Here is a 24,587-nt window from a genome sequence, read left to right as displayed (position 1 = left end):
GGGGATTGAACTCAGGGCCTCCTTCATGTGTACTGCGCAAGCAGGCTGCCCCTGAACTCTATCTGCAAATCTTTTTGAGGAGGGCTGTTTTGTTTTGGAGGGGTCTTCTGAGACAGGGTTTCATTAGTTGGCCAGCCTGGTCTTGAATTTGTGACCCTCCTACCTCAGCCTCCTGAGCAGCTGGGTTGCAGATCTCTACCATCAGGTCCAGCTGTATCATGAACTCTTAGTTAGGCATAGTGCTTGTGGCTAACGGGTCTCACATAATCATCAGGTCTGTGCGTTCTGGAACAAAGACAAGCGTGTCCTCTGCCGATTTACAACCTCTCTGAATGCTCTTCCGCACATGCAGGAGCTCACAGGCAAACTGCCTGTTGAATATCCCCTGGATCCAGGAGAGGAACCACCTATTGTTCGGAGAAGAATTGGGACAGCCTTCAAGCTAGATGAACAGAAAATTCTGCCTAAAGGAGAGGTACGTTCCTCTGGTGGTGGAGTCTTTCCCATTATCCCTTTTGCATTATCCTTATTTGCCCCACTTGCTGGAGCTACTAGGTTCTGCATAATTTCTTTATTGTTTCCGGTGGCACACACCTTTAATCCCAGCACTCGGGAGGCAGAGGCAGGCAGATCTCTGTGAGTTCGAGGCTAGCCTGGTCTACAGAGTGAGTTCCAGGACAGCCAGGGCTACACAGTAAGATACTGTCTTGACAAAAATAACAGACAAAGCACCCAGCCCAAGTTAAAGAGAAACAAAAAGCCGGGTTTACCTTCAGGCCTCAGGTCTTCCCAAATGTCTTCTGACTGGAGTTGCTGATTAATAAGCTAGTAAATAGAAGTCTTAAGACAAGTTCAGGACTCAAAGTACATTAGGTACTTGTCTTGTTGTGGGGATAAAATGTCCTGACAAGAGCGGAGGAAGACAAAGGAGGGAGGGAGGTCGGTTTCCTTTGGCTCACAGGTGAGGACACAGTCTCGGTGGGGAGGCATGGCCAGGAGCATGAGGCAGCAGGTCATGCTGCATCTGCAGTCAGGAAGCAGAGAACGATGAGCATTGTACTCCGCTCGCTTCCTCCATCTGTGGACTGGTGTCACCGACATTTAGGGAGGGTCTTCCCACTCCAGTGAACTTAGTCTAGGAATCCCTCTCAGACACTTGACAATGAAGAGTTACCACCACAAAGGGAGAGAAAAGCAAGGTACTTTTAGCTTTCTAAGGAACTTGGAGAAAGACAGTCTCCTAAAGCAAGGTCAGCGTGAAGGTGGAGGACATGCGTTCAGGCCTATGCCTGTGGCCTATAGTTACAGATCCTTGGAAGCCTGCTGGGTACCCCCGAATGCTTCATCCAAAGTGATACCTAATCAGGCCGCTTCCTCTTCCTTATGCTCAAGTTCTTGGTGCTGAGTTTTCTGGGTTATCACTAGGATTAAATGAGCTAGAAGAACATTTCACTGGATACTTAACACATGCCTGATGCTCAGCAAACAGCTGCTGGAAATAGAGATGAGATGTCAAAAGAGGGGCGTGATTTAGGGCACCATGTGTCAGCTGTCTTCCCGAGCTGGATCGTCATCACGGCTTGAGCTTTAAAAAGAGCGCCCCACCTTAAATGAGTGCCCTTCCACGCCTGGATTTCCCACTGTTGTATTGCAGTCCTTCCTACTTTTCAAGAACGCTGACTCTAGAGCTCTGAGAAAGCCTTGCTGGCCCCTGTGCATCTTTCTGAAATTCGTAAGCGGAAGCAGATAGAATTCTGCAGAGCTTCCTCCGACAGGAAGAGGCTCACTCTTGCTCTGTGCTGCCCCAGCTCTCCTGGATCCCCATTTGCTTTCCTAGCCATATGACCATTTCCACAGACAAGGCATTCAGTCTTGTCCTTGACTCAGTTGAAATATCAAGACTTGTTCTAGACACCCGCAAATCTCAGGGTCAGTGTCTTGGACCAGAGTTATCATAACCGCCCAGGAACATCTGCTTCTGGGAGCCCAAATTTACAGGCTAGGCTTTGTCCCTGTCCCAAGGCTCTGGGCAGGAGTCCATGTTGATATCCTTCTTCCTCTGAGAGAACAAGTGTGGCCAGCACTGGAAGGATCTGGAAGGAGTTTATTGTCCCTCTAAGTGGTTCCTTTTAGCCCTTACTTTTTCCTCCCACTCCTGGTTCCTGCCTCCTCTAGACTTGGAGTGCTCAAAAGTCATTGAAATCAGGCAAAGAATATTTTCCTTAGTAGACACCCCCACTCCCTGCTCTCCCGATTTGGCCTGTTGTGCTCAGAGGCACACTGTCGGACTACCGTAAGAGGAAGACATGTGGAATCCAGGAAACACAGCAGTCTCCTCTTCCTTAGTTTGGTCAGTCCCTGTCAAACTTTAACGTAACTGCAAATCATCTAGGGCAAGATATGTGGTCTCCAATGGTCATGTGTGGGTACTGGGAAAAAGAAGCCACTGTGTGGTCATCATAGATTTATGTAGTATGGGCTTTATTGGAGTCCATATCTCCTATGAGCTCCCAGAACGCACCCAGGCTGCTAGTGCCCTTGCACCCACCAGATACTCGAGCTCCAGAGTGACTCTTGCTGCTTAGAGCCAGCTTTGATGAAGTAGTTCCAAAGTAAATCAGCTGACTGTCTTGACACTATGAGAAAATGCCTGACAAGAGCAACACCCTGGCCCATGCTTTCCAGGACTATCATTTCACCATGGAGGAGAGCCTGGAGGCTGGAGCACTTGGTGAGCCTTGTTAAATCTTGGCAGCAGCTGGGCGGTGGTGGTGCATGACTTTAATCCCAGCACTTAGGAGGCAGAGGCAGGCAGATCTCTGTGAGTTCGAGGCCAACCTGGGCTACAGAGCGAGTTCCAGGAAAGGAAAGCTACACAGAGAAACCCTGTCTCAAAAAACCAAAAAAAAAAAAAAAAAAAAAAAAAATCTTGGCAGCAGTAGGAAACAGAGAAGCTGGGCAGCAGGCACAGTTATCAGTCCCAACCTCTCCTACCCCACCACATTCCCAGTCACCTGCTTCTTCTAGCTGGGACTCGCTTCCTCCAGGCTACACAGCTTTCTAAAACAGTGTCAGCAGCTGGTAGCCAAACATGAGGGCTAGTCTATATCCAAAGCATTAAAACCAGGGAAGGGAAGAAATAAAGAAACGAACTGCTTGATATTTAAAGGGCATTCATCTACAGATCATTTACATGATCTGCCTCCACCCCTAGTGTGTGTACATCTGCAGAGGAGACATCTGGACACTATCTTCTGGGTCTTCCAGGCAAATCTGGCATCACAGCCTCATTCTCCCAGGCCCAGAACACAGGGGAGACTCATCTTGATAGAAGGGCCAAAGGAAGTGAGAGAGATAGGAGGGAATTACACAAGAAGGCAGGAAGGGAGAGAGTCCAAAACCTATCCAAGGAGCAGGGGGAAAAGTGGTTTCACTATCTACCCCCACACCATCTTTGCCTCTTAGAGGGCCCAGAAGGGCTTTTATGAACACACAAGTATGAAAAGAGGAGTTAGGGCTTACAGAAAGAGCTTCCAGAAGTCACCCGGGTGAGTGGGGATGTGTCCGAACATGAGACACACAGAGATGTATGACAGAGGGCGTGCGTGGGAGGATCAGGAGATGTCCACGCATGAGCAAACCCGAGAGGACAGTAACAGAAGGCTGCTCCAGAAGTCATGCTGTGTCTTATGCCCCAAGTAAAAAGAAAAGGATAGCAATGGGGGGTTCTGAATTTCCTCTAAGGCTTGGTCTTCAACAGACCTTGGTAGAGGTGGGAGAAAGGAAGATTGGAAAAGCTGGGGCAGAGGTCTGGGCTAAAGGCGGGCAGGGTAAGGTCTTGTTGGGCAGCAGGATCTTTGGAAGCCGTAAGCATTGATTTTACCTCCCACAGGAAGCTGAGCTGGAACGTCTGGAACGAGAGTTTGCAATTCAGTCCCAGATCACCGAGGCTGCCCGCCGCCTAGCCAGTGACCCCAATGTCAGCAAAAAACTGAAGAAGCAGAGAAAAACCTCTTACCTGAATGCACTGAAAAAGCTGCAGGAGATTGAAAATGCAATCAACGAGAACCGCATCAAGTCAGGGAAGAAACCCACCCAGAGGGCGTCACTAGTCATAGACGGTCAGTGCCACCCACAAACTCCTTCCCTGCTCCCCGACAACCAGGTCCTGTTAGGTCCTAATCTGGATCCTTGCAGGATCTAAATAGCCTCTTACCCGTGTACCTTATCATCCATCCAGGAAAGGGAAGGGGTAAGCCCAACACTCCATCCTAATAATCAAGTGCATGTGGAGGCACAGATGAAAGAGACCATACACAGAACCTCCATGTCACTTATGACACTTGCCCTGGGGGAACCTGCAGGGATAAGCCAGCTCTCTTTTCAGATGTCACCATGAACTATGGAAGTTACTGTGCTAGCCCAGCCCAGCCTCAACATAGCTGAAACTCTGCAGTGCTCAGAAACTTAACCTCTTTTCCCAAGACTAGAAAGGCAAAGGGCACAGCTAGGGTATTAGAGTGAGTCCTTCAGGCCACCACCCTGTCCCCCGTCTGTCCCCCTCTAGCTAATCCTATTAGCAGGAGCTTCTTTGTTTGTTTGTCAAGATAGGGTTTCTCTGTGTAGCTTTGCGCCTTTCTTGGAACTCACTTGGTAGCCCAGGCTGGTCTTGAACTCACAGAGATCCGCCTGGCTCTGCCTCCCGAGTGCTGGGATTAAAGGCATGCGCCACCACCGCCCGGCTAGCAGGAGCTTCTTATCCTAAGAACTGCAGTGTGAAGTATTAGACTGTCCCTCGTGGATTGTCTGGAGTGCATGTTCTGATCCAGGCTCAGGCATGGTGGTGAGGATGTAAACTAGAAGGAAATGCCTTCAAATCCACCGACAAGCATCAGGTCTCTCCCACTGTTACCATCTTTTCTCCAGTTCCTCGAATTCTTGGTAATGTATGTCAGTACTCTCCCAGAGGGTACACGTCTTGAGAATACCTTAGTTCTAAGAAGACAGGAACTGACACAGGGGTTTCCGAGAGCTTTGTGGCGGTGGGAATGGGTGAGTGCAAGGTTTCTAGTTGGGAAAGGAAAGCCCTAGTCCAAGGAGAAGATGGGTGGTGGTGTGGTTGTGTAATCATGTTGGTGTACTTAAGGCCCCTGAACACTTAAAATGGGGAAAATGATAACCTGTGTTATATATATATATATATATATATATATATAGATATAGATATAGATATAGATATCTAGATATCTAGATATCTAGATATCTAGATATAGATATAGATATAGATCTGTCTCCTGAAAACATGGGGATACTAAGGAGGCAGTAGTGGATTGGAGATTACAAGATATCAAAGTCAAAGCCCTCTGTCTCCTTGGAGTTCATCTATCAAATAACAGGGAGAAAGTGAGTTCCTAGTTGGGAGGGAGGGATAGGGCTGACCATAAAAGTCATCCTTTTGCTCTAGGAACTCAGAAGTGCCCATCTTTCTGTATCTTATTCTGTCGTCCTTTGCCATGAAAGTGGAACTCTCCCCCACTTTCTAACAGGGCTACAGTGAGTCAGCCCTTTTCTGTCATCCCTCTTTGGGGGCCTCCTCAAAGGCGTTTGAACTTCCCTGCTCTGTGGAAACATCTAGAAGAACCATCAGAGCTATGGCTGGGAAGAGCAGCCTGGGGGTACCCATCTCACCAGGTGGCCTAGGGGAGCCCATTCTGAGGCCAGCCTGAATGAAGGCTATTCTCTTGGGTCTGCCGGCAGCACTGGCGTCTAAATCATTACCTGTGCCAGCTCCTGATACCTCCCATGCAAGCCTCCAGCCATGTTTGGTTAACTGCTCGAGAATCCGCCTTCCCTGCTTTGCTGCCACAGTGGAGTAATGTTTTCATCACAGAGGCCCATCTGCGTTAGGAGCGAGGGAGCAAGCTCCTTAGATCCCCAGGAATGTTTCATCTCAAGAGTTGAATGATACACTCAGAATCTGAAGACTTTGGACCTTTGTTGACGTTTCCCAGAGAGTAGAGTCACTTCAGACAAACCCCCTCTTTTCCTGAGAGTACCTCAGTTTCCCCAGTGGGAGAGAGGATTGTTTTACTGTCCCCTCTCAGGCATGTTCTTAATTGAATGGTGACTATAAAAACCAGCTTTGGAGAGATGGAGTCTGTAGTTAGCACGCTTGTTTTCTCTGCTAATGACTTAAGTTCATTGAGAAACCATTTATTACCATGTGAGCAAAACTAAGTTCCCTCCCCTGGTTTCGTATCTGTTGACTAACAGCTGCTGACTTCTTTGGTTCGGCTGGTACTTGTCCCGAGTTTGCTCTAGGACAATGATGTGGCTTAACCAGGTCCCACCACCTTTCTATGATTGCTAAGCCACAGTATCTGGTGAACAAGAACATAAGTACACAAAGACTAGGACCCGTTGCGGAGCTGGGGTGGGGAGGGTGTGCTCACAACCCACCATAGGGACTGTCAAAGGAAACACCCAACCATGTCTGTCTTTCCTGGCTTCTTTCCTTGCTGATGCAGAAAAGATGGGAGAGTGTTGCAGGCTGCTCTTTCCTGCACACAGGGCTTTGTTTCCAGAATGTATTAACCCTGGAGACTTTCACTTTTTGTCTTCTAGATGGAAATATCGCCAGTGAAGACAGCTCCCTCTCGGATGCCCTTGTTCTTGAAGATGGTAGGTTTCCCCATTCCCTGCTCTTAAAAGTGGACTCCAGGTTAAACCAGATTATTCTGTAGGCAGCCTGGGAATGGCTAGAGACAGGAAAGAGGCAGGCTGAGACAGGGACTGGACGCGTGGCAGGCTCCTTCCTCCCCCAGGAGACACTGTTGGGCTCACAGTGAATGTTACATTGACACCTGTTTCCCAGGGTTATCCAACCTGCAGCTCTTGTGTCCTAGTACCATAGAAAATGCATATATGCATGCCCTGAGAACCTGTGGGCCATGGGTTGGACACTATTGGAAATGTATGGCCTAAGACAATTATTGTTTGTCCAATGTGGCTCAGATAAGCCAAAAGGTTGGACACCCCAAGTGATAATCACGAAGTGGAATTTTGTTTTTATAATAGCCAAAGAATATTTTTGGCTGGCATGGTAGCTTTAATCCTGTAACCCCAGCACATGAGAGGTGGAAAGAGAGACAGGAGGATGAAAAATTCAAGGCCAACAGGAACAATATAGCAAGAGCTTGTGTCTAAAAATAAACAAGGGCCTGGGAGTAGAGTTCAGTGCTAGAGCACTTGCCTAGATGCAAGGCCCTGGGTTCTACCCTCAGGACAAAACAATGGGCAAAACAGGTAGAAATTTTTTATGTAAACAGACTCTTCATCACGTATATTTTCCTTTGGGCAGTCCTAACATACAAGGAAAGAGGTAGCCATTGATTTGGGTTACACAACAAAGCTTGGGACCTACTGGGAGAGTCTGAGCTACAGGAAGGAGCTGGCCTATCTGCTCCTCTCTGAGACAGAAGATATGTCCCTTTAGTGACATGGACAGCCTTGGAAACTGTTTTTTATTTCCTGTTGAATTCTCAAATCTGGCAATTGCCAGGATATTTTCTTGCTCAGGTCTTAGAAAATCAGAGTTGAAAGCCCCTCCTAACCCTTCAGCAGAAGCAAGCATTCCAAACTTAGAACCATTTCTAAGCTATTCCTGTGGTTGCTAAACCAAAACATTGGACGATGAGGGCACTAATTATATGGAAATCTATTAACTGGTAGTTAATTTTTTTTGCCCTCTAGGAAAACCTCAGGCAGCCAGTGGTAAGTGGCTATTGAGACAGAAAACATAAAAGGCCTACCCAAGTCACAGTAATCATGATAATTGCCACAATAATAACGTTTGCTTTTGATGTGGGAGAAAGCCTGGGGAGCTAGTTACCCAGTTGTCTTGGCCTTGCTATAAGAAATCAGATTGTCGAATTTTACTGTCTGCTGCATTAAGTGGATGGGGAAGACATGGTGTTCCATGAGAACACAGAAGCCTGTTTGGAAAACGAGACCCCCCCCCCCCCCAGTCCTACCATTGATCCCTGCCACCCTGGTCTGCTGAGGAAGGAACAAGTTGACAAAGTTCCTTTGCACCGGGAGTCTCCAGGGCTGTACGTAGTCATTAGCTAATTTGGAGACATCGTGATTTCAGCTTTGCCCCATGTCCTCGGCCTCTGACATCCCCACAGCTGTAATTGCCTCCTCTTGTGTCCTGTGTTCCCACTTGAGGCTCTCACTTGCTAGGGACTCCTCCTGTCTGAGTTGAGGGACAAGCAGGGGAAGACCAGGGCAGATAGCTGGCCTTTGAATTTTGGGGATTGAGAATTAGGCTATGAAAAAAATCAAGAGTTGAAAGTGGATATAGGATCTCATGAGTGGTGGTGGGATTTCCCTCTAGCCCCCCACCCCCTTCCCTGTGAGCATTCCCTCTCCTTCCGACGCCACTGCACCTCAGGTTCCCATCACCATATCTCTTCATAATCCCCCTTGTCTCTCCTGTTGCTTTTCCCAGGGTGAAAATTGCCAGAATGATGGCCCTTAAACAGTATTTTCACCGACACATCTATGCTTAAGTTAAAGCTTTCTTGTAGCTTTTAGGCCAAATCCCAACTCCTTATCTGGAATTCAAGGTCTTTTGCTATCTAGGCTCACTCCAATCCCTCCCTCGCTCGCTCGCTCTGCCCTCTCCCCCAGCTGAGTGGCACCTCCTGCTCATAACCATTTCCTTCACCTCCATGTTTCTTAATTTCCTTCCTTATCTGCCTGCCCATAGCTCATTTCCTTCCAGATGGCACTCTTTTTTGTTGTTGTTTTTTGTTTTTTTGAGACAGGGTTTCTCCGTAAAGCTTTGGAGCCGTTCCTGGAACTCGCTCTGTAGACCAGGCTGGCCTCGAACTCACAGAGATCTGCCTGCCTCTGCCTCCTGAGTGCTAGGATTAAAGGCATGCGCCACTGCTGCCGCCCAGCTCAGATGGCACCTTTTGGTTGGGGATTGTTTTGTTTAAAATTGGACCAGGTCCTAGGTACCTCAGAATGGTATTGGACTCACTATGTAACTGAAGCTGATCTTGAGCTGCTGATTTGCCTGCCTCCATCTACCAAATGCTGGAATTACAGGCAAGAGTCACTATGCCTGGTTAGATGTCTCCTTTGACTAAAAGGATTTGCTTCCTTTGGAAGTCATCCAGCCCATTTATTGCACCCGAGATGGCAGGGGTAGGGTGCTATTGGGACTGGGACCCTCTTTCCCCAAAACACCTTGATCAGCGCTGAGGATATAGCTCTGTGGAGAGCACTTGCCTAGCATGCATGAGGCCCTGGGCTCCATCCCAGTATCACAGAATTTAATATGCCAGAAAAGATTATGAAGAGTTTAAGTAGCTTGTGAGGGAAGCGCGGCTGGTAGAGAACCAGATCTGCCAGCACTTAATTATACTTGACAGATATACTTTCATTTTTTTTTCCTCCAACAAATATTTATTGAGTACCTACTGGGTGCCAGCTGTCATTCTAACCCTGAGGACACAGTGATTAACAGAGCCGATAAAATCCTCAGGAAGGTTAACTCCTCCCCCCAAAGCAAACGAGATCTGTCTAGTGTCTCTTCAAACATAAATTATGGCACAGCTCCATGCTAGAGCATTTGCTTAGCATGTGTGAGGCTCTGGGTTCATTCCTTAGCACCAATTTAAAAAAAAAAAAAAGTTAGAACATTAAATACTACGTTTGCCAGTTTAGTATGAAGTGATCACTGAATTGGTGAATCCAATTCAGACTTTATTCACACTTAACTAAAAGTGATACTTACTGCCCTGTTTAAGGCTCTGTAGTCAAGGCAGGGTCATCGCACATATTTTGATGTGTAGCTCCAAGGTGCTGATGTGGTCTGGGGCAAATCTCTGGGTTTGTGGAAATGATTACTGATCAGTTCCTCTTATCTGTCTATGCAGAAGACTCTCAGGTTACCAGCACAATATCCCCCCTACAGTCTCCGCACAAGGGACTTCCTCCTCGGCCACCATCTTCCTCGCACAACAGGCCTCCTCCCCCACAGTCCCTGGAGGGGCTCAGGCAGATGCACTATCACCGCACCGACTATGACAAGTCACCCTTAAAGCCCAAAATGTGGAGCGAGTCCTCTCTAGACGAGCCTTATGAGAAGGTGAAGAAACGCTCCTCCCACAGTCATTCCAGGTGAGTTGGGTTGGGACACCCAAATGAGGTCTCTGGCTGCGCTTAAGCAGAATCGAAAGGTGGCCCCACCCACCACGGTATTCCCAGAGGATGAGTAGTTCAGCTTTGCTCACAAAGCCCTCTGCCGTCAGCCTCACAGAAGTACAGATTTGTCATCCAAAGGGAAAATACCAATGGCTTGGCTCACAATCACCCTGTTGGCAGATGGCTTTAATGCCGTTAAATTCCACAGGAATTAATTAGGAAATTGTAGCCAGCAGTATTCCAGAATGGCAAAGGAGAGTCCAATCAGAGGCTCCCCAAGGTGGTGCAGAACCTAAACCATCTTCCAGCCGATTTCTGGAACCAAGCTGCTGCAATGCAAGATGCACATTAGCAGCTCATTACTAGGTTAATATCAACATCGTAGAGATGACGACTTGGAAGACATTTCAGGTTTGCTTCTGTTGTCTCCATTTTCCATAATCACACAGCCCCAAGAGGGTGCCCGAACAGGAATTTTGTTTCTTGGAAAACAATACGCTGTGCTGACTGCAGAGGTGGAGGGGACAGAGCCCCCTCCAGTGGGACAGTGAGTTGGAGTCCTGGGTAAGCTTTCCCTACAGTTAGATTCACTGCCCCAAGCTAGTCAGCCCCTACCACTGGGGAAAGGTGCCACATTATGTGACCAGCATGGCTTTCCTCTGCTTGCAGCAGCCACAAGCGTTTCCCCAGTACAGGAAGCTGTACTGAGGCAGGAGTAAGCAGCTCCTTGCAGAACAGCCCCATCCGAGGCCTCCCACACTGGAATTCCCAGTCTAGCATGCCATCCACCCCAGACCTGCGTGTCCGGAGTCCCCACTACGTTCATTCCACAAGGTGAGTCTGCTGGGCCTTCAGACTACCTGCCTTTCTGGTCCACACCTTGGTACAATGAGACCGTGTAGCCCCAAGAACAGGTGAGCTAGAGTCAGACTCCTGCCTACTTCACCCTGAACACTCATCCAGCCAACTGTCCAGACCCAGGGACTTGTGGAGCCAGAGAATTCCAGTCTCCTGGAGAGAGGGCAGGAAAACTAGCCCAGTTAATGTGGGAAGAGCAGCAGCCTTGTATATCCCAGGCTAATGTCTGCTCCCCGTTCCTCATAGACCTTTCTCATGAGGCCTGCATCTGTTCTGGACTCATCTTAATGTCTCAAAGCATACATTTAAAATGATCAGAAAATGGCTTCACTGACTCACAATCCTTTTCTAATGTTGTAAAGCCAGATCATGGCAGGTCACTGGTAAGGGTTATATACTTCTGCCTGTATGTAGTCAGGAGTCGCTAGGAATATGCATATGTAGTTCTAGCATTTGGTACCATTATCTATCTCTTGTTGATTGATATTGGTGGATAAGCAGAGTGGCTCAGAGGCAAAGTCTTGATACTACTGGTAGGTATTTGTATCGTTCATGTTTAGGGGTTCCATGTTTCACCAACCCTCCATTTTAGAGTCCTTATAGGAAACAGCCATTGGCATTCATTTCAGAGTAGTATTTGGTTCAATCAGAGAGAGAGCCTCTGTTAGACATTTTGTTACTGATTTTGGTCAACACTTTTTAGAGGAAACCCTGTGTGAATCCTAGGTGTACTTCCACTTCCCTGACTCCGCCTCCAGGGACTCTTAGCTCCCTTCCTCACCTGGGGCCTAGGGAAGTACCTGGGTTTCTAGGGCAACCCATTGGCTAGAGGCCCTGAGCCTCATAGGCTTTTACACTCCAGTCCTATGGCTTTCATGGGACCCTTTGACCCAGAACCCCAAGACTAACCCTGCGGTCTCCCCACAGGTCGGTAGACATCAGTCCCACGAGACTGCACAGCCTCGCACTGCACTTTAGGCATCGGAGCTCCAGCTTGGAATCCCAGGGCAAGCTCCTGGGCTCAGAGAATGACACCGGGAGCCCCGACTTCTACACTCCGAGGACTCGTAGCAGCAATGGCTCGGATCCCATGGATGACTGCTCCTCGTGCACCAGCCATTCAAGCTCAGAGCACTACTACCCGGCACAGATGAACGCCAACTACTCAACGCTGGCTGAGGACTCTCCATCCAAGGCGCGCCAGCGGCAGCGGCAGCGGCAGCGGGCAGCAGGCGCCCTGGGCTCGGCGAGCTCTGGCAGCATGCCCAACCTAGCAGCACGCAGTGGGGCTGCAGGCGCGGGCGGCAGCGGCGGCGGCGTGTACCTGCACAGCCAGAGCCAGCCGAGCTCGCAGTACCGCATCAAGGAGTACCCACTGTATATTGAGGGCAGTGCCACACCCGTGGTGGTGCGCAGCCTGGAGAGTGACCAGGAGGGCCACTACAGCGTCAAGGCGCAGTTCAAGACCTCCAACTCCTACACAGCTGGCGGTCTGTTCAAAGAGAGCTGGCGCGGGGGTGGCGACGAGGGCGACGCAGGCCGCCTTACACCATCGCGCTCCCAGATCCTGCGGACTCCTTCGTTGGGGCGTGACGGCGCCCACGACAAAGGCTCTGGCCGTGCTGCGGTATCCGACGAGCTGCGCCAGTGGTACCAGCGTTCCACGGCCTCGCACAAGGAGCACAGCCGCCTGTCGCACACCAGCTCCACCTCCTCAGACAGCGGCTCCCAGTACAGCACCTCTTCCCAGAGCACCTTCGTGGCGCACAGCAGGGTCACCAGGATGCCCCAGATGTGCAAGGCCACCTCAGGTGAGCAGAGTGCCGGCGACCTGGGTAGCCTGTAGGTTGCCTAGACTTTGCAGCCAAGAAAAGGAGTCATTTATTCTGGAGGCCTTGCTATGGAATGTGGGAAGCCCATGGCTCTCATCCCACCACTCGAGTTGCTTCCTTCCTTAACCGGGGCACAGAGCAAGCTTTCCGTTAGCCTTTCTAGTTAAGGGCAGAAAGCCCTGTGATGTCAGGTCTCGGGGTTTATCCTGCTAAGGGTGCGCCTTTTTCCTGGTGAAGAAAAATTCTAGTACGTTAGAGACCCGAGTTATAACCTTGCCAAGAAAGGCCGGGTTGAAAGTAGGTCCTGGATCTTGAGGCCCTAGGGGAAGAAGTGTTTACTCTCTGAACCTGACAGCTGTCCTACATAGGTAGCTTGGCTGCTCCTGGCTTTTCTATTCCAATGATGTCATGATACCATCACAAAGTAATTTCTTTTTCACAGAAATCACCAAGGTGCTTTCAGTATCCTTGATACTGTGTCACACTGAAGTTTGAACCCAAAGCACTGTGCAGTGCCAAATTAAGCAAAAGATGGGAGAACAGTCGTTTCCCTTAAGAAATGTCTCTATGAAATAACAATGCTAATAACCAACATTAGCTTAGCATTTACCTTTGCTACATCAGTGATGCTCACTTGTATATTCATACCACTTAGAGAGTGGTAAAAACAAACCACCACCAACAACCCCACTACAACCCTTCCCTCTAGTAGGCAGAAAAAGAGGGAGGATTCTGAGACAAAGAGTAAGCAGTACAATAAAACCAAGAACTGGGGATGCATGTCATCTGAAAGGCAGTTTGGAGCCTGGAAGGAAGTGGTAGTACATTCTGCCTCCATATCCCCACTGCCCTTTTCATTAGCGCATACACGCCAAACAAGTGCCAGAGACTAGACCAGGAGTGACCTAGGCAGTCCTGGGTGCACCATGGCCTATAAGGTCTGACACCTTCCTCCTGTTCTCTTTATTTAGAAACCAAGCCACTGGCTTCCCAGCAAGATTCTGAGAATGGATACATTATGCATAGCATCAGAAGGTCATGATCACTTCTGGTCCTCTTAGATCCATTGGCTAAGTACCAATGGCAAAAGGATAGGATTGCTTCATCCTCTCAAAATTGCCGTTCGTGGGGATATGCTTTACTAAATGATAGCAGGCAGATATTACTAATATTTTAGTAAATTGTATCTGAGGTTGACAGAAGAAAAGGATTCCACCCCACCCGTCAATATGCAAAGGATGCATTTAAGTAGGATTTATTTGGTGCTAAGTTCTCCTAACTAGATTTCTATGTGTTTACTTATGGTAGAACACCTACATTTGGATGAGCTGTTAAAACTCTGTTCATTTAAGGGTTATTGAAGTAGCAGCTGGAAAATCTGAGACAGCAGAGGACTTTTTGGAGGCCCTTCCTACAATAAAGCATGATCCTCACATAGGGGTCACGTCTAAAATGTCATGAAGCAGCCCTCCGTGCTCAGGTCTCCACCACAGGAACATGGGGGCTTCCCATTCCCAGTTGGAGAAGCCATCCTGTGGCCTCAGTCAGAACGGAGGAACATAGTTAGGAGAAAATACATTTAGGGTACCAAGGTATTTCCCCACTATGTCATGGGGTCAGAGACGCTGCCTACAAGGCCATGTCTAGCAATTGTAGAAGGTCTGCCACGGGGTTTGCCATTGAGTTATGAGCTCCTTCATCTGACCTGTCTTCCCCTGCTTTTCCCACACCAACTACATACAGCTGCCTTACCTCAGAGCCAGAGAAGCTCAACACCGTCAAGTGAAATTGGGGCCACCCCACCAAGCAGTCCCCACCACATCCTGACCTGGCAGACTGGGTGAGTTGTCCTTCGAAGCGTTGGCTTGGTTCTTCTGGGCTCTCAATTGTACTAGCTAGGAAGACCAGCAGCAGCACTGAGCTGAGGGATGGAATGAGTGCCAAGGCGGCTCAGGCTTCCTTTCAAAAGCATCTCCCCATATTGCTGTCCCCTTCTCCCCAGCTGGCCTACTGTCTTCGACGGGGATGAATTCTACGTGGTTCTATTTAAAAGCAGGTAGTGATTTCCTGGGATGTAGGCAGGCAAACAAAGCAGTGGATTCAATTCCAGGCAGCGTTGGATTTTTTCCAAGGCCAACTTGAAATGCCACGCAAAACTGTCAAGGGTGGGAGGGAGTACCCTGAGCCAAATGCTTCTCAGTGTGGTCACTGTCTTACTATCGGGATGCATCCTGAGAAAAAAGGGCTCCTGTCTAGGTTAAGCAGTTCTCCATCAGCAAAGGGGATCCTGTACCTTGAGACCTTTAAGTAGAGGCTGCACACAGCAAAATAACGGACACTGGAAGTCAGCTTTTGTTTGTAGCTTTAAGTGTGGATTTCGGGCAGAAGCAGTGGCTGGTTAGGATGCTCTGACCTGTCAAAGGGTCAAGCAGACACAAGTATCCTGCTTTGTTCTTATCACATGCTGTCACTTTCTACCCGAGCCTCTCTTCTGTTGATGCCTCTCAGATGTTACATTCTGTCAACACCTGTTGGTTCCTGGAAATGGGCCCCATATCCAGCTCAATCCGCAGCTTTTGCTGTTGGGCATTGGTGGGCATGTCTGGGGAAATCTGACAGCTGTGAGCTGAATTATGAGAAAACCACAGTCCCACAGCTGGTTCCACTGACTGCTCAGGCTCCCACGCTTGGCATCTTTACTCCTCCACATTTATCTACAGAGAGCTGACACCAGGCCTTTTCTGGAACCTTCATTTTTAGTGGAGAAGAGGAGAGCTAACCCTGAGTACTTACACGAACACAAAGGCTGACAGCTTTTCCAAACATAAATGAGTTTCATGGAATTCTGTCTGCTCCCTGGCAAGGGAAGGATCTAGATCTTTTGGGTTTACAAGTGAGACAGAGACAATGAATCATATACCTTATGTTTTTCTGGTAGGTTCTAAAATGTGGACCTTAGGCCAGAAGTTTGGGCTTCACCTGGGATCTTCTTGGGCCTACCCAAAACTGAATCAGAAGCTCTGGGGTGGGCCTATTGGGTGTATTTAAATGAGCCCTTGGGTCATTAGGATCCATGACTAGACACTCACTGAAGCACTCCATGCTGCCTCTTTACTCTTTTCAAATTAAGAAAACACACAGCCTACAACTACAGCATTTCTCATGTCCACTCCCCAGTGTGGCGTTTGCCAGTAGCTACCTCTCTGTTTATGTTACAAGTCACTGACAACACTAGTTCATACCATCCTCTCTACAACTGTAGCCCCTGAAGTCAGACAGCTTCCTGGCTTAGGGTCTAAGAGTCTCCCAAGATTAATTCATACAAGAGTGACACATCTGTATACCTCTAATGGCTAAACCAAAGCATCCAAATAGGACTCTTGGAATCCTCTGTGGACCCTCGCAAGTTCCTGGGCCATACCCAGTTTTATCTGCTCCAACTGTATGACTGTATCACTTGGTTAATAAACAGGCTCTGAAATTTACAAGCATCCATCCCACCCCCGCTCACTCAAGTCAGCCCTTGTACATGCCTCCTTTATCACATGTAGCCAGTGAGAGCTCGAAACAAACTGGAAACAAAAAGATACTGTCCTTGAAGTCCAGTGTTTTGCCAGATTGTGAATTGTTCGAGAATAATGTGATAAGAAAACAAGACAATGGGTAAAAATTGCCACCACCTGCCTTCCTAACATAACTAATGAGGTCTTGTCCCTCAGTGATGGAGACTGAAAGTTCTGCATGCCTCTTACTGTGTCGGATAACCAGTGGGTCTTTCCGGGGTGTTAATAAGCTACTAATCCTGTGTGCCGGTTCTTCTATGTAACATGAACTCTCTTCTCTTCCTCCTTCCGCTCTCCTTTGTTCAGAGAAGCAACAGAAAACTCTCCCATCATGGATGGGTCTGAGTCTCCAACTCACCAAAGTACTGATGAATAGAGGTATTGTAAGGGAACGTTTTGTTCTTACTGCCCACGAGTGTGTGATCCAGATGTGCTGCTTCTGCCCATGTCATAGTTTCCAGTAGGAAATGTCTGAATGGTGTGGAAGCTATTATTTTTATGTTTTATTTCTAGATACATGTGGAGCTATGTGTTTGGATGTGTGTTTTTACATCAGATGTAGAATAGTCCACATTCTCCTTCCCAGAAGAAATCACCATAGTATATTTAGACTTTCTAGGCTTTAAATACAAACAAAAAATAAGTTGTAGAGGTTTGTTGTTTACCAGGTTTGTAAGTAGTATCTATGAAAACAGCATCACTGTTGTTTAAAACAAAATTAAGCCCTGAGTAAGTATTTAGTGCTTACATAGAAGTATTGAGTGCTCTACAAATTTAAGTCAAAATGCTAAAAAGGCCCAGAGGCGAGAAATGCCTTTTAGTTCTCACACACACTTCGTGAGCCTGGCTTTGAAGAACTACAGTTAAGGCAGAGAAACCATTCCAAGAGCAAAAAGCACAGGTGTGGATCCCAGCGGGGCTTGGGAGAAGAGCGAAGAATCCCATATAGCAGTAAAGAGAGAGGAGCGCTTTAGCCTGGAATGCAGGACAGGATGAGACCATGAACAATTTTTACAGTTGGCCAAATGGGGATTAGGAAAGCAGGGGAGGAAGGTGGACAGCTCATCCTCTGGTGGCAGTGAGGGGACTGAGAGACAATGATGGCACAACATTTTTGAATTTGAGTTATTTTTCTCTTCCTATATGAAAGGATTAAAATATGCTGAGTGATGGTAGAGACTTAAAAAGCTCATGTGGGAATATGGTTTAATCAGTTCAAAATAAACTAAAGATAATACTGCTGGGTAGCAGCTCACACCTTGGCCAGCGGAGTCATGATGACACAGAAGTCTTATTACCCTGGCTTTATGACCACTGGCCCACAGCACTGTTCACTAACCCAAATATGTCCAGCCCATTGGTTTGGTGTGTTAAAACCCCTATCTCAATTCACAGTGTACAGGGAGATATGGCATCATTCAATATTTAGTTATTACTCGCTTTTTTAAAAGTGATTTAACCCCAGACTATTTAGGATCCAACATACAAGAAATTCAGATATATTCTATGACATTGGGCTGTGTGAGATGGTGTTTTCCAACATGTGTTCTAGAGGTATGAACAGGTGATACTGTATGAGACACTCCAAGTGAAACAAAGTAACGCATGACTTCTCAGAGCCTCTGGTATGTGCTCAATGTACAGTATGATTGAGCCCACATCACTGTATCAGAAACAAACTTCTAGAAGTTTCTAGGAAGCTGTACCAGTATTTGCTGCACAGGAAAGAGACGCCAACTCGATAAGCTTAAGCAAATGAACATGTATAAGCTGCTAAGCTGGGAAGCCGAGGCAAAGCTGGGGCCGAGCTCCCTAGCTGTTTCCATCCCCACATCGAGGAAATAGATAGCCTCATGCTTTCAAAGTCAAGGGCCATCTCTGAACCAGTGAGTGTGGCTGGAGAACTTAATAGGTCACGTGTTCCCTCTGGTAGGCGTAAGAGCACTATGAAGGGACCGTTCCCTGGAGCCATGCACGTCTCCTGCAGAATCCAACCACCTTTCCCATTAAAAGTTCTTGGTTCTTTTGACACAATTTACAAAAGCCAGTTTCGCAGTGGCGAGACATTGTTTGCAGAATGAGTATAACTGCATCATCCACTCATTTACCCCCAAAACACACCCAGGACCAGTGTCCTAACTAAGGCCTTGCCTTTGCTTCTAAAGCCACATTTAATCAGAATTAAGCTCATGGACTTCCAGTGCTCCAAGCACAAGGCTGCCATGGAAACCGACCAGAATACTCGGAGATGGCTTGGGATTTTTCCAGCTTTCATGGACTTTGCTAGGTCCGACGAGGGATATTTACAAAGTATTAAATACTCAATGTATTCCTGGAGAAGTAAGCAAATCAGGCAGTAGTGAGAGTGGCTGATGGTCTTCAGGGTTAGCTAACTTGGGAGGCTTTTGAGATACTCTTTAGAAGAGGTCAGCATCTCTTCCTGGTACCCATCCCCTGAGTATGCCCCTGGCCCCAGGCATGGGAACTGAAGGGTAGCTTAGGGACAGTTAGGACTTCCTTTATGTAGGGCTGCAGCCACTCACCTATGTGAGCACTTGCTGATATCTAGGAATCACCCAGGTAGTAGGGAATTAGTAGGTTAGAGGAGCACCCATCTAACCTACTAATACTTATCCAAAGAACTTTCTATTTTCTTCCATGTATACTTTTCTCTGTAGAGAAATAGCTTTTTATTTTATACTATTTTTTGGTGCTGAGCATTAAGCACAGGACCATTATATGCTAAGCATGCTTTCTACCACTGAGCTACAGGCCCAGTCCCTGTATGTTTTTTAAAATACTTTTATAAAATAACATTATTGATTTAAAAAGCATAGCCAGGTGGTAGTGGCACACACCTTGAATCCTAGCACTCAGGAGGCAGAGGCAGGCTGATCCCTGTGAGTTCAGGGACAGCCTGGTCTTTCACGACAGCTAGGGCTACACAGAGAAACCCTGTCTCAAACAAAACAAGGCTCACGTGTTGACTGTTCTTCCAGGACAGTGATAACTTACCACAGAAGTGCAGTTAACCCTTGGGTCTGATGTAAGGCAAACCACTGGCTGTTGTGGAGGAAGTCATCCTGAGGAATATAGCCCCAGGGGCTCCTCAGCTGGCTTCATCTGAGATCATGGATGGGACTTTCGAAGTTCCCAGTAGTGCACTCCCCATGCCAACCTCAGCATAGGCAGACTCAGGCCTGGACATGAGCATTTCTGAGGGTACCACGTGATCATTGTTAACTTGTACTTCCTGAGGTTTCAGAGGTCCCTTTGTGTAATCTTGGTCTCCGAACGCCTTCCGTACACCAAGTGCCATGGAGACTGCCACATCTCACCATGTGTGGAGGGCACGTCTCTCCACATGTACCCTGAACACGGACCCACCTGTACTCCTCTCTTCTAACCCATCATCTCCCTTTGTGTCCACAGGAGCTACAGTGATAGCTGCTTCCTGGATTCCTCCCTCTATCCAGAGCTAGCTGATGTCCAATGGTACGGGCAAGAAAAAGCCAAGCCCGGGACCCTCGTGTGAGCCAGCCCGGCCTCTTCTGACCGCCGCACGCCATTCTGAGTCACCTCACTGCCTCTCAGTTGCCTTACCCAGACACACTGTCACCTGCACCAGCTTCGGCCCTTGGCACTTTTTTTTCTCCTGTCTCCATATCCCCTTCACCCTCAAAAACCTGACTGAGGAGACATTCTGGAAGGTTCCGATCCCACTGTGTGTCCCCTGGCTCTCTTACCCAGAGAGCCAGGCAACAATCCTCAATGGCACCTTGGTGGTTTCCCTCTGCCATGACAGCTCCAGGCCAGGAACTGTCAGGGAAGCCAACACATGCAATTCCTGTGGAAGAGAAGCATTAGTAGAGAATGGAAAACAGACCTACCAGTGTGCAGAGACCGTGATGCTGCGTCCAGCTGCCACCTTAGGCCAACTGAGCGCTTCAAGAGGAGGATGCCTCCTGGGGATATTCAGTTTACACCTGAAATGTTCTGTATTCTGTAACGAGACAGCCTGCAAGAGTACCTATGGGGAAGAGTGAGAAAGAAGACCAGCGCTTCGGAGATGCATCGGAGGGTCACAATTGGTTCTATGCTGCCAAAGATTCGACACATTCAACAATAAACAGATACGAGGGGCCAAGAGGAATACACTGTTTCTGCAGTGAAATTTCTTTTCAGTTCTAAACTGCTTCTATGCAGCACAAGTGAGAAGTCCACCATCTGTAAATCATGTCCTGTAGTGACCCATCTCCTGTCCAGTCCACTTCTCCCCACCTGAGCGCCTGGAAATGAACCTAATGGCACCGTGAAGAAGGAGGAGGCTTGGCTGGCAGGCACAGAATCTGTCTGTCTGGACACGAAGGAGGAGCAGAGCACTGTTAGGACCGCCTGATACAGGGGCCTCCGCCTACGTCCCCAAAGCTGCTTTCCTTTTGGGATTGGTCAGAAGCTAAAGGTGATCATTGCCAAAAGTAGTCCTCTCTCGTGAAAACAGCCAGTAAAAGTGTAACCTTTCTTCTTTGTACAAGGTGTTTCATTTTCTTTTTTATGGGAAACCAAGGGAAAAAGCACATTGCAGTCTATTCAAGTGTTTTACTGTCGTGGCTCATTTTGTTTGTTAACACTTGTGTGACAAAGAACTCAGATGGACCTCTCCTGTATGTCACTTAGTCAAAGAACCCAAGTATGCCCTTAGGTAGGAAGATTGTTTTTTTAAATGTGTCTACCAGCCGGCAGGCAGAGCAGAGTTGAGACAACTCGGCTCCCAAAGGGCCCATTCACCTCCAGCAGTATCCATGACCTTGATTTACCACCTCTGTCCACAGATACCAAGAGGGAAAAAAGGCAAAAAAAAAAAAAGAAAAAGAAAAAAAAAGAAAAAAAAAAGCATGCGTGCAAGCTGCCCGTTTACATGTGTTTTGAGCTATGCTTAACACACAACCAAAAAGCCATCAATCTTCAAAGGCCTCAAAATTTTATAATAACTAACCAGTGAACAGTCTTAGCTGGGTTACTCAAGAAGGCACAAAAGACAGTTTCCATGGAGGTAGTACATGTTAATATACGTGGGGCTTGTGGGGGTTACCGTTGTAAGGACTTCCTGTGGGAAAGGCATCCAGGAACAGGAGCCAGGGTAGGAGTACTTCTGTGGGAAAGCAGATCTAAAAGTTAGCTGTGGCATCAAAAGAAAAACCTTTGTTGTTCATGTAGGTCAATCCAAGAACAGTAGACTCCACCAGATGAGGAGGGTAAGAAATGGACACCAGAAAGTACTATCCCTGTTGCTTACTCTGCAGTGGTTTGGAAAGCTCTGGAAGCCACCAAGCAGTAGGTAGCATTTACACCAGGCAGAAGCACCCATACCATGAGGTCTTAGGCCTCCTCTGCCATTTTTCTATGGCCCATTCAAGGCGGGGTACCCCAGAGCTGGGCATGGCTGGCTTGATGATTCAACTTTCACAAACAGTACTCTTCCCGGACACTTCAAGGGTAACTCTGTAGATTGGTGGAAACTGGGTAATGGTACAAAACTAATCTGAGGCTTGACAGAGATGGGGGCTATCGGTTGGTTTGTTGGGGTTTTTTTTTCTCCGAGTATGTTGATCAGATCTGTAAAAGGTTTATTCGGGGATTTCCCCCCTCTACCTTCCCTAAAAGGAAATGTGACACATTGGGTCAGTTGTTTTTTTCTTCCAAAAGGAGATGCCTGAATAATTAGACTGAACTATGGTGCAACAGGAAAAGTCCAAAGGGAAACAACGAACAAGACAAGGTTACATAGTTGCAGGTTATAACAGACCTATAACATAGTTTGAAAATCAGTTCTGAATTCCGTTGGATCAATGAGAGAGGCAAAAAGAATCTAAAATGTAATACATTTGGGAGCAGAGAGGAATTGTATGGGAGCTGTGAATACCATCAGGATAGTCTGGTAGTAAGGACAGAGATTAAGTAAAACAGGTTTTACTGTTTAGCTGTGTTCAGTTAATACAATGTACATAATAAGCATTAGTCCTTTGAGACTGACATGATCAATGGTCAGTGTGGTGGTGAACTCTAGGTGTTGTATTCAAGCACCTGCAAACACTTTACAGATCCCTATTTCTTTAAAGGAAGATGAGCTATGAAGCCCCCAGTCTGATCTAAAGCCCCTATTGGATTCTTTGGGTACATGTAAGAAATTGCCTGTTTCAACCAGAAGACTATGTTGTGAGCCAGGTTGGTTTATTTTGTTATATGCAGGTGAGTGTTGAAACTGTTAAAATCCCAAGTTGTTTTCATTCAGTATTAGTTTAGTTCTAAATATAGCAAACCTCATCCAGGTGCTATCAGATGACCAATTACTGCTTAGTTAACTAGGTGTAAAGTTTTACATATCCATTCATGTCAATAGTTTATTACAAGTTGTGTAAAATGGACTCTAGTTTAATAATGGGGGGAAAAGATTAGGTTGCTCCTGAAACTGACTGTAGAGCATGTAAAATGATTTTACTGGATTCTGTTCAACTGTAATCAATGAAAAAGATGTATGTTGTAGACAAAGTTGCAGAATTAAAAGAGAAATCTGCTTTTAATTTATTCTTTTTGTATTAAGAATTTGTATAGTACCTTTACATTTTGCAGAACAGTGTTGTCAACACTTATTAAAGCATTTTGAAAATGAAAACACCCCAGTCGCCTCTTGGACACTGTTTGTTTCTAAATGATAAATGTGTAACCATGCTCCAGAAATCTGTATGTCAAGTGCACTGGGCTCTTTTTTAACACACACACACATCCCTACCCACAGTATTCCTTTTGGTTTGGGCTTGTTTTTTAGATACAGTCTCATTCTGCAGTCTGTGCCAGCCTGGAACTTACCATATAGCCCAGGGTGGCTTTGAACTCACAATCTTTTTGCCTCCAGCCTGAGTGCTGGTATATGCCACCACAACCAGCTATGCATGGTACTGTTGGCTTGCCAGATGAGGCAGAGAAGCTTGTTGACTCGGTAGAGGCTAGTTTTCTGTTACATTATTTACCCTCTAAATCATACCACTGAAGCAACAGCCTATTGCATTTACAGAAGTACCCTAATTAAGATATATGGTTCCCGGTTTACTTCAGCCGACTGCTGCAATTGTATCTCTGACCCCTAACCTGACAGACATCTCTTTCCTAGCAGGAAACTAGAAGTCTAGCCTCCAGGAACACCATGGATGGAAAGCCCTTCCTGATCACTAGAGTAAGACTAAAGCTTGCCAAGAAGAGTAACAATGCACCGAGAAGCTGGACCTGTCTAAAAATGAGCTAAAGGGACAGCTGACAACTTCCTGAACTCTGGCAACTGCCTGGGAAACTTCTTAGGGGAGTATCAGAGCATCCCAAAATAATCTACACTTGAAAAAGAAAAAGCCTCTTGTAAACATGAATAAAGATGCCAGAAATGAGGTTACGCTCTAAGCTCCATCACACGAAAACAACTGGAGCCCAGGAAGATGGCACTGTCTTATGCTTCCTGTCCCTTTTATACACACACACACACACACACACACACACGCACGCACGCAGGTGTGTGCACACACAAACACGTACACAGTCCTCCTTCCCTCTCCTTATAACAAGATAATGCTAGTTTCTATTTTGATTCCCAGAGAACACAAAGTAAACACCCTAATCCTGCAGAAAATACTAAAAATATCCAGCCCTCGACTTCCCAGAATATCTGTTAAAAACACTTACACAAAACTATCCCAAGAGGAGTGTGCAGACCCACTTGAGGACTGGTGAGTAGACAGCGGCCTCCATCAAGGCACTGCACATTGGTACAGAACCCATGTCCTCTAAAGCTTAGAGGTTCACGGATGAGGCAAAGCAGCACAGGATCGATATCTAACAGGCAAGGGACTCTACCGCACTAAACTGGAAGGAGATTTGGCCAATTCCCAAGGATACCAGAATAATCAATATGTAAACAGAAGCTCTCTCACTCAGACCTTGTTTAAGGAGTTGGCCTCTTTGAGGGCAGGAGAAGGTAGAAGAGGCACTAAGCTCTAAGCACTAAGCCAAGCTCCCAGCTTAGTCACTTCTATTCAGCCAAGATCAGAAAGGTTGGCATTACAATTCTGTC

The 24,587-nt window shown here is 47.1% G+C and overlaps 1 protein-coding gene across 8 annotated transcripts in view; it reads left to right on the top strand.

Moving 5' to 3' along the window:
• Frmd4a (FERM domain containing 4A) overlaps window positions 1–23,147 on the top strand; it is a 611,671-nt gene extending 588,524 nt beyond the window's left edge. For 6 of the 8 annotated variants that reach the window (XM_052729402.1, XM_052729398.1, XM_052729400.1 and 3 more), the window contains 8 exons: window positions 353–475; window positions 3,893–4,121; window positions 6,625–6,681; window positions 9,951–10,194; window positions 10,888–11,052; window positions 12,004–12,887; window positions 14,652–14,748; window positions 19,904–23,147. In XM_052729402.1, coding sequence (XP_052585362.1) covers window positions 353–475; window positions 3,893–4,121; window positions 6,625–6,681; window positions 9,951–10,194; window positions 10,888–11,052; window positions 12,004–12,887; window positions 14,652–14,748; window positions 19,904–20,006 — 1,902 coding nt within the window. In that variant the 3' untranslated portion in view covers window positions 20,007–23,147. Of the gene's footprint in view, window positions 1–352; window positions 476–3,892; window positions 4,122–6,624; window positions 6,682–9,950; window positions 10,195–10,887; window positions 11,053–12,003; window positions 12,888–14,651; window positions 14,749–16,777; window positions 16,850–19,903 lie in introns of all 8 variants that reach the window. The other 2 variants (XM_052729399.1, XM_052729403.1) reach the window with 2 other exon arrangements.
• The last annotated feature ends 1,440 nt before the right edge of the window (window positions 23,148–24,587 follow it).

This window comes from Peromyscus californicus, unplaced genomic scaffold, assembly GCF_007827085.1.
Source record: "Peromyscus californicus insignis strain IS unplaced genomic scaffold, ASM782708v3 Scaffold_8__1_contigs__length_139910024, whole genome shotgun sequence".
In the NCBI taxonomy this organism is placed as follows: domain Eukaryota; kingdom Metazoa; phylum Chordata; class Mammalia; order Rodentia; family Cricetidae; genus Peromyscus; species Peromyscus californicus.
Note: the sequence above shows the minus strand (reverse complement) of the source record. Positions and strands in the feature narration are given on the sequence as shown.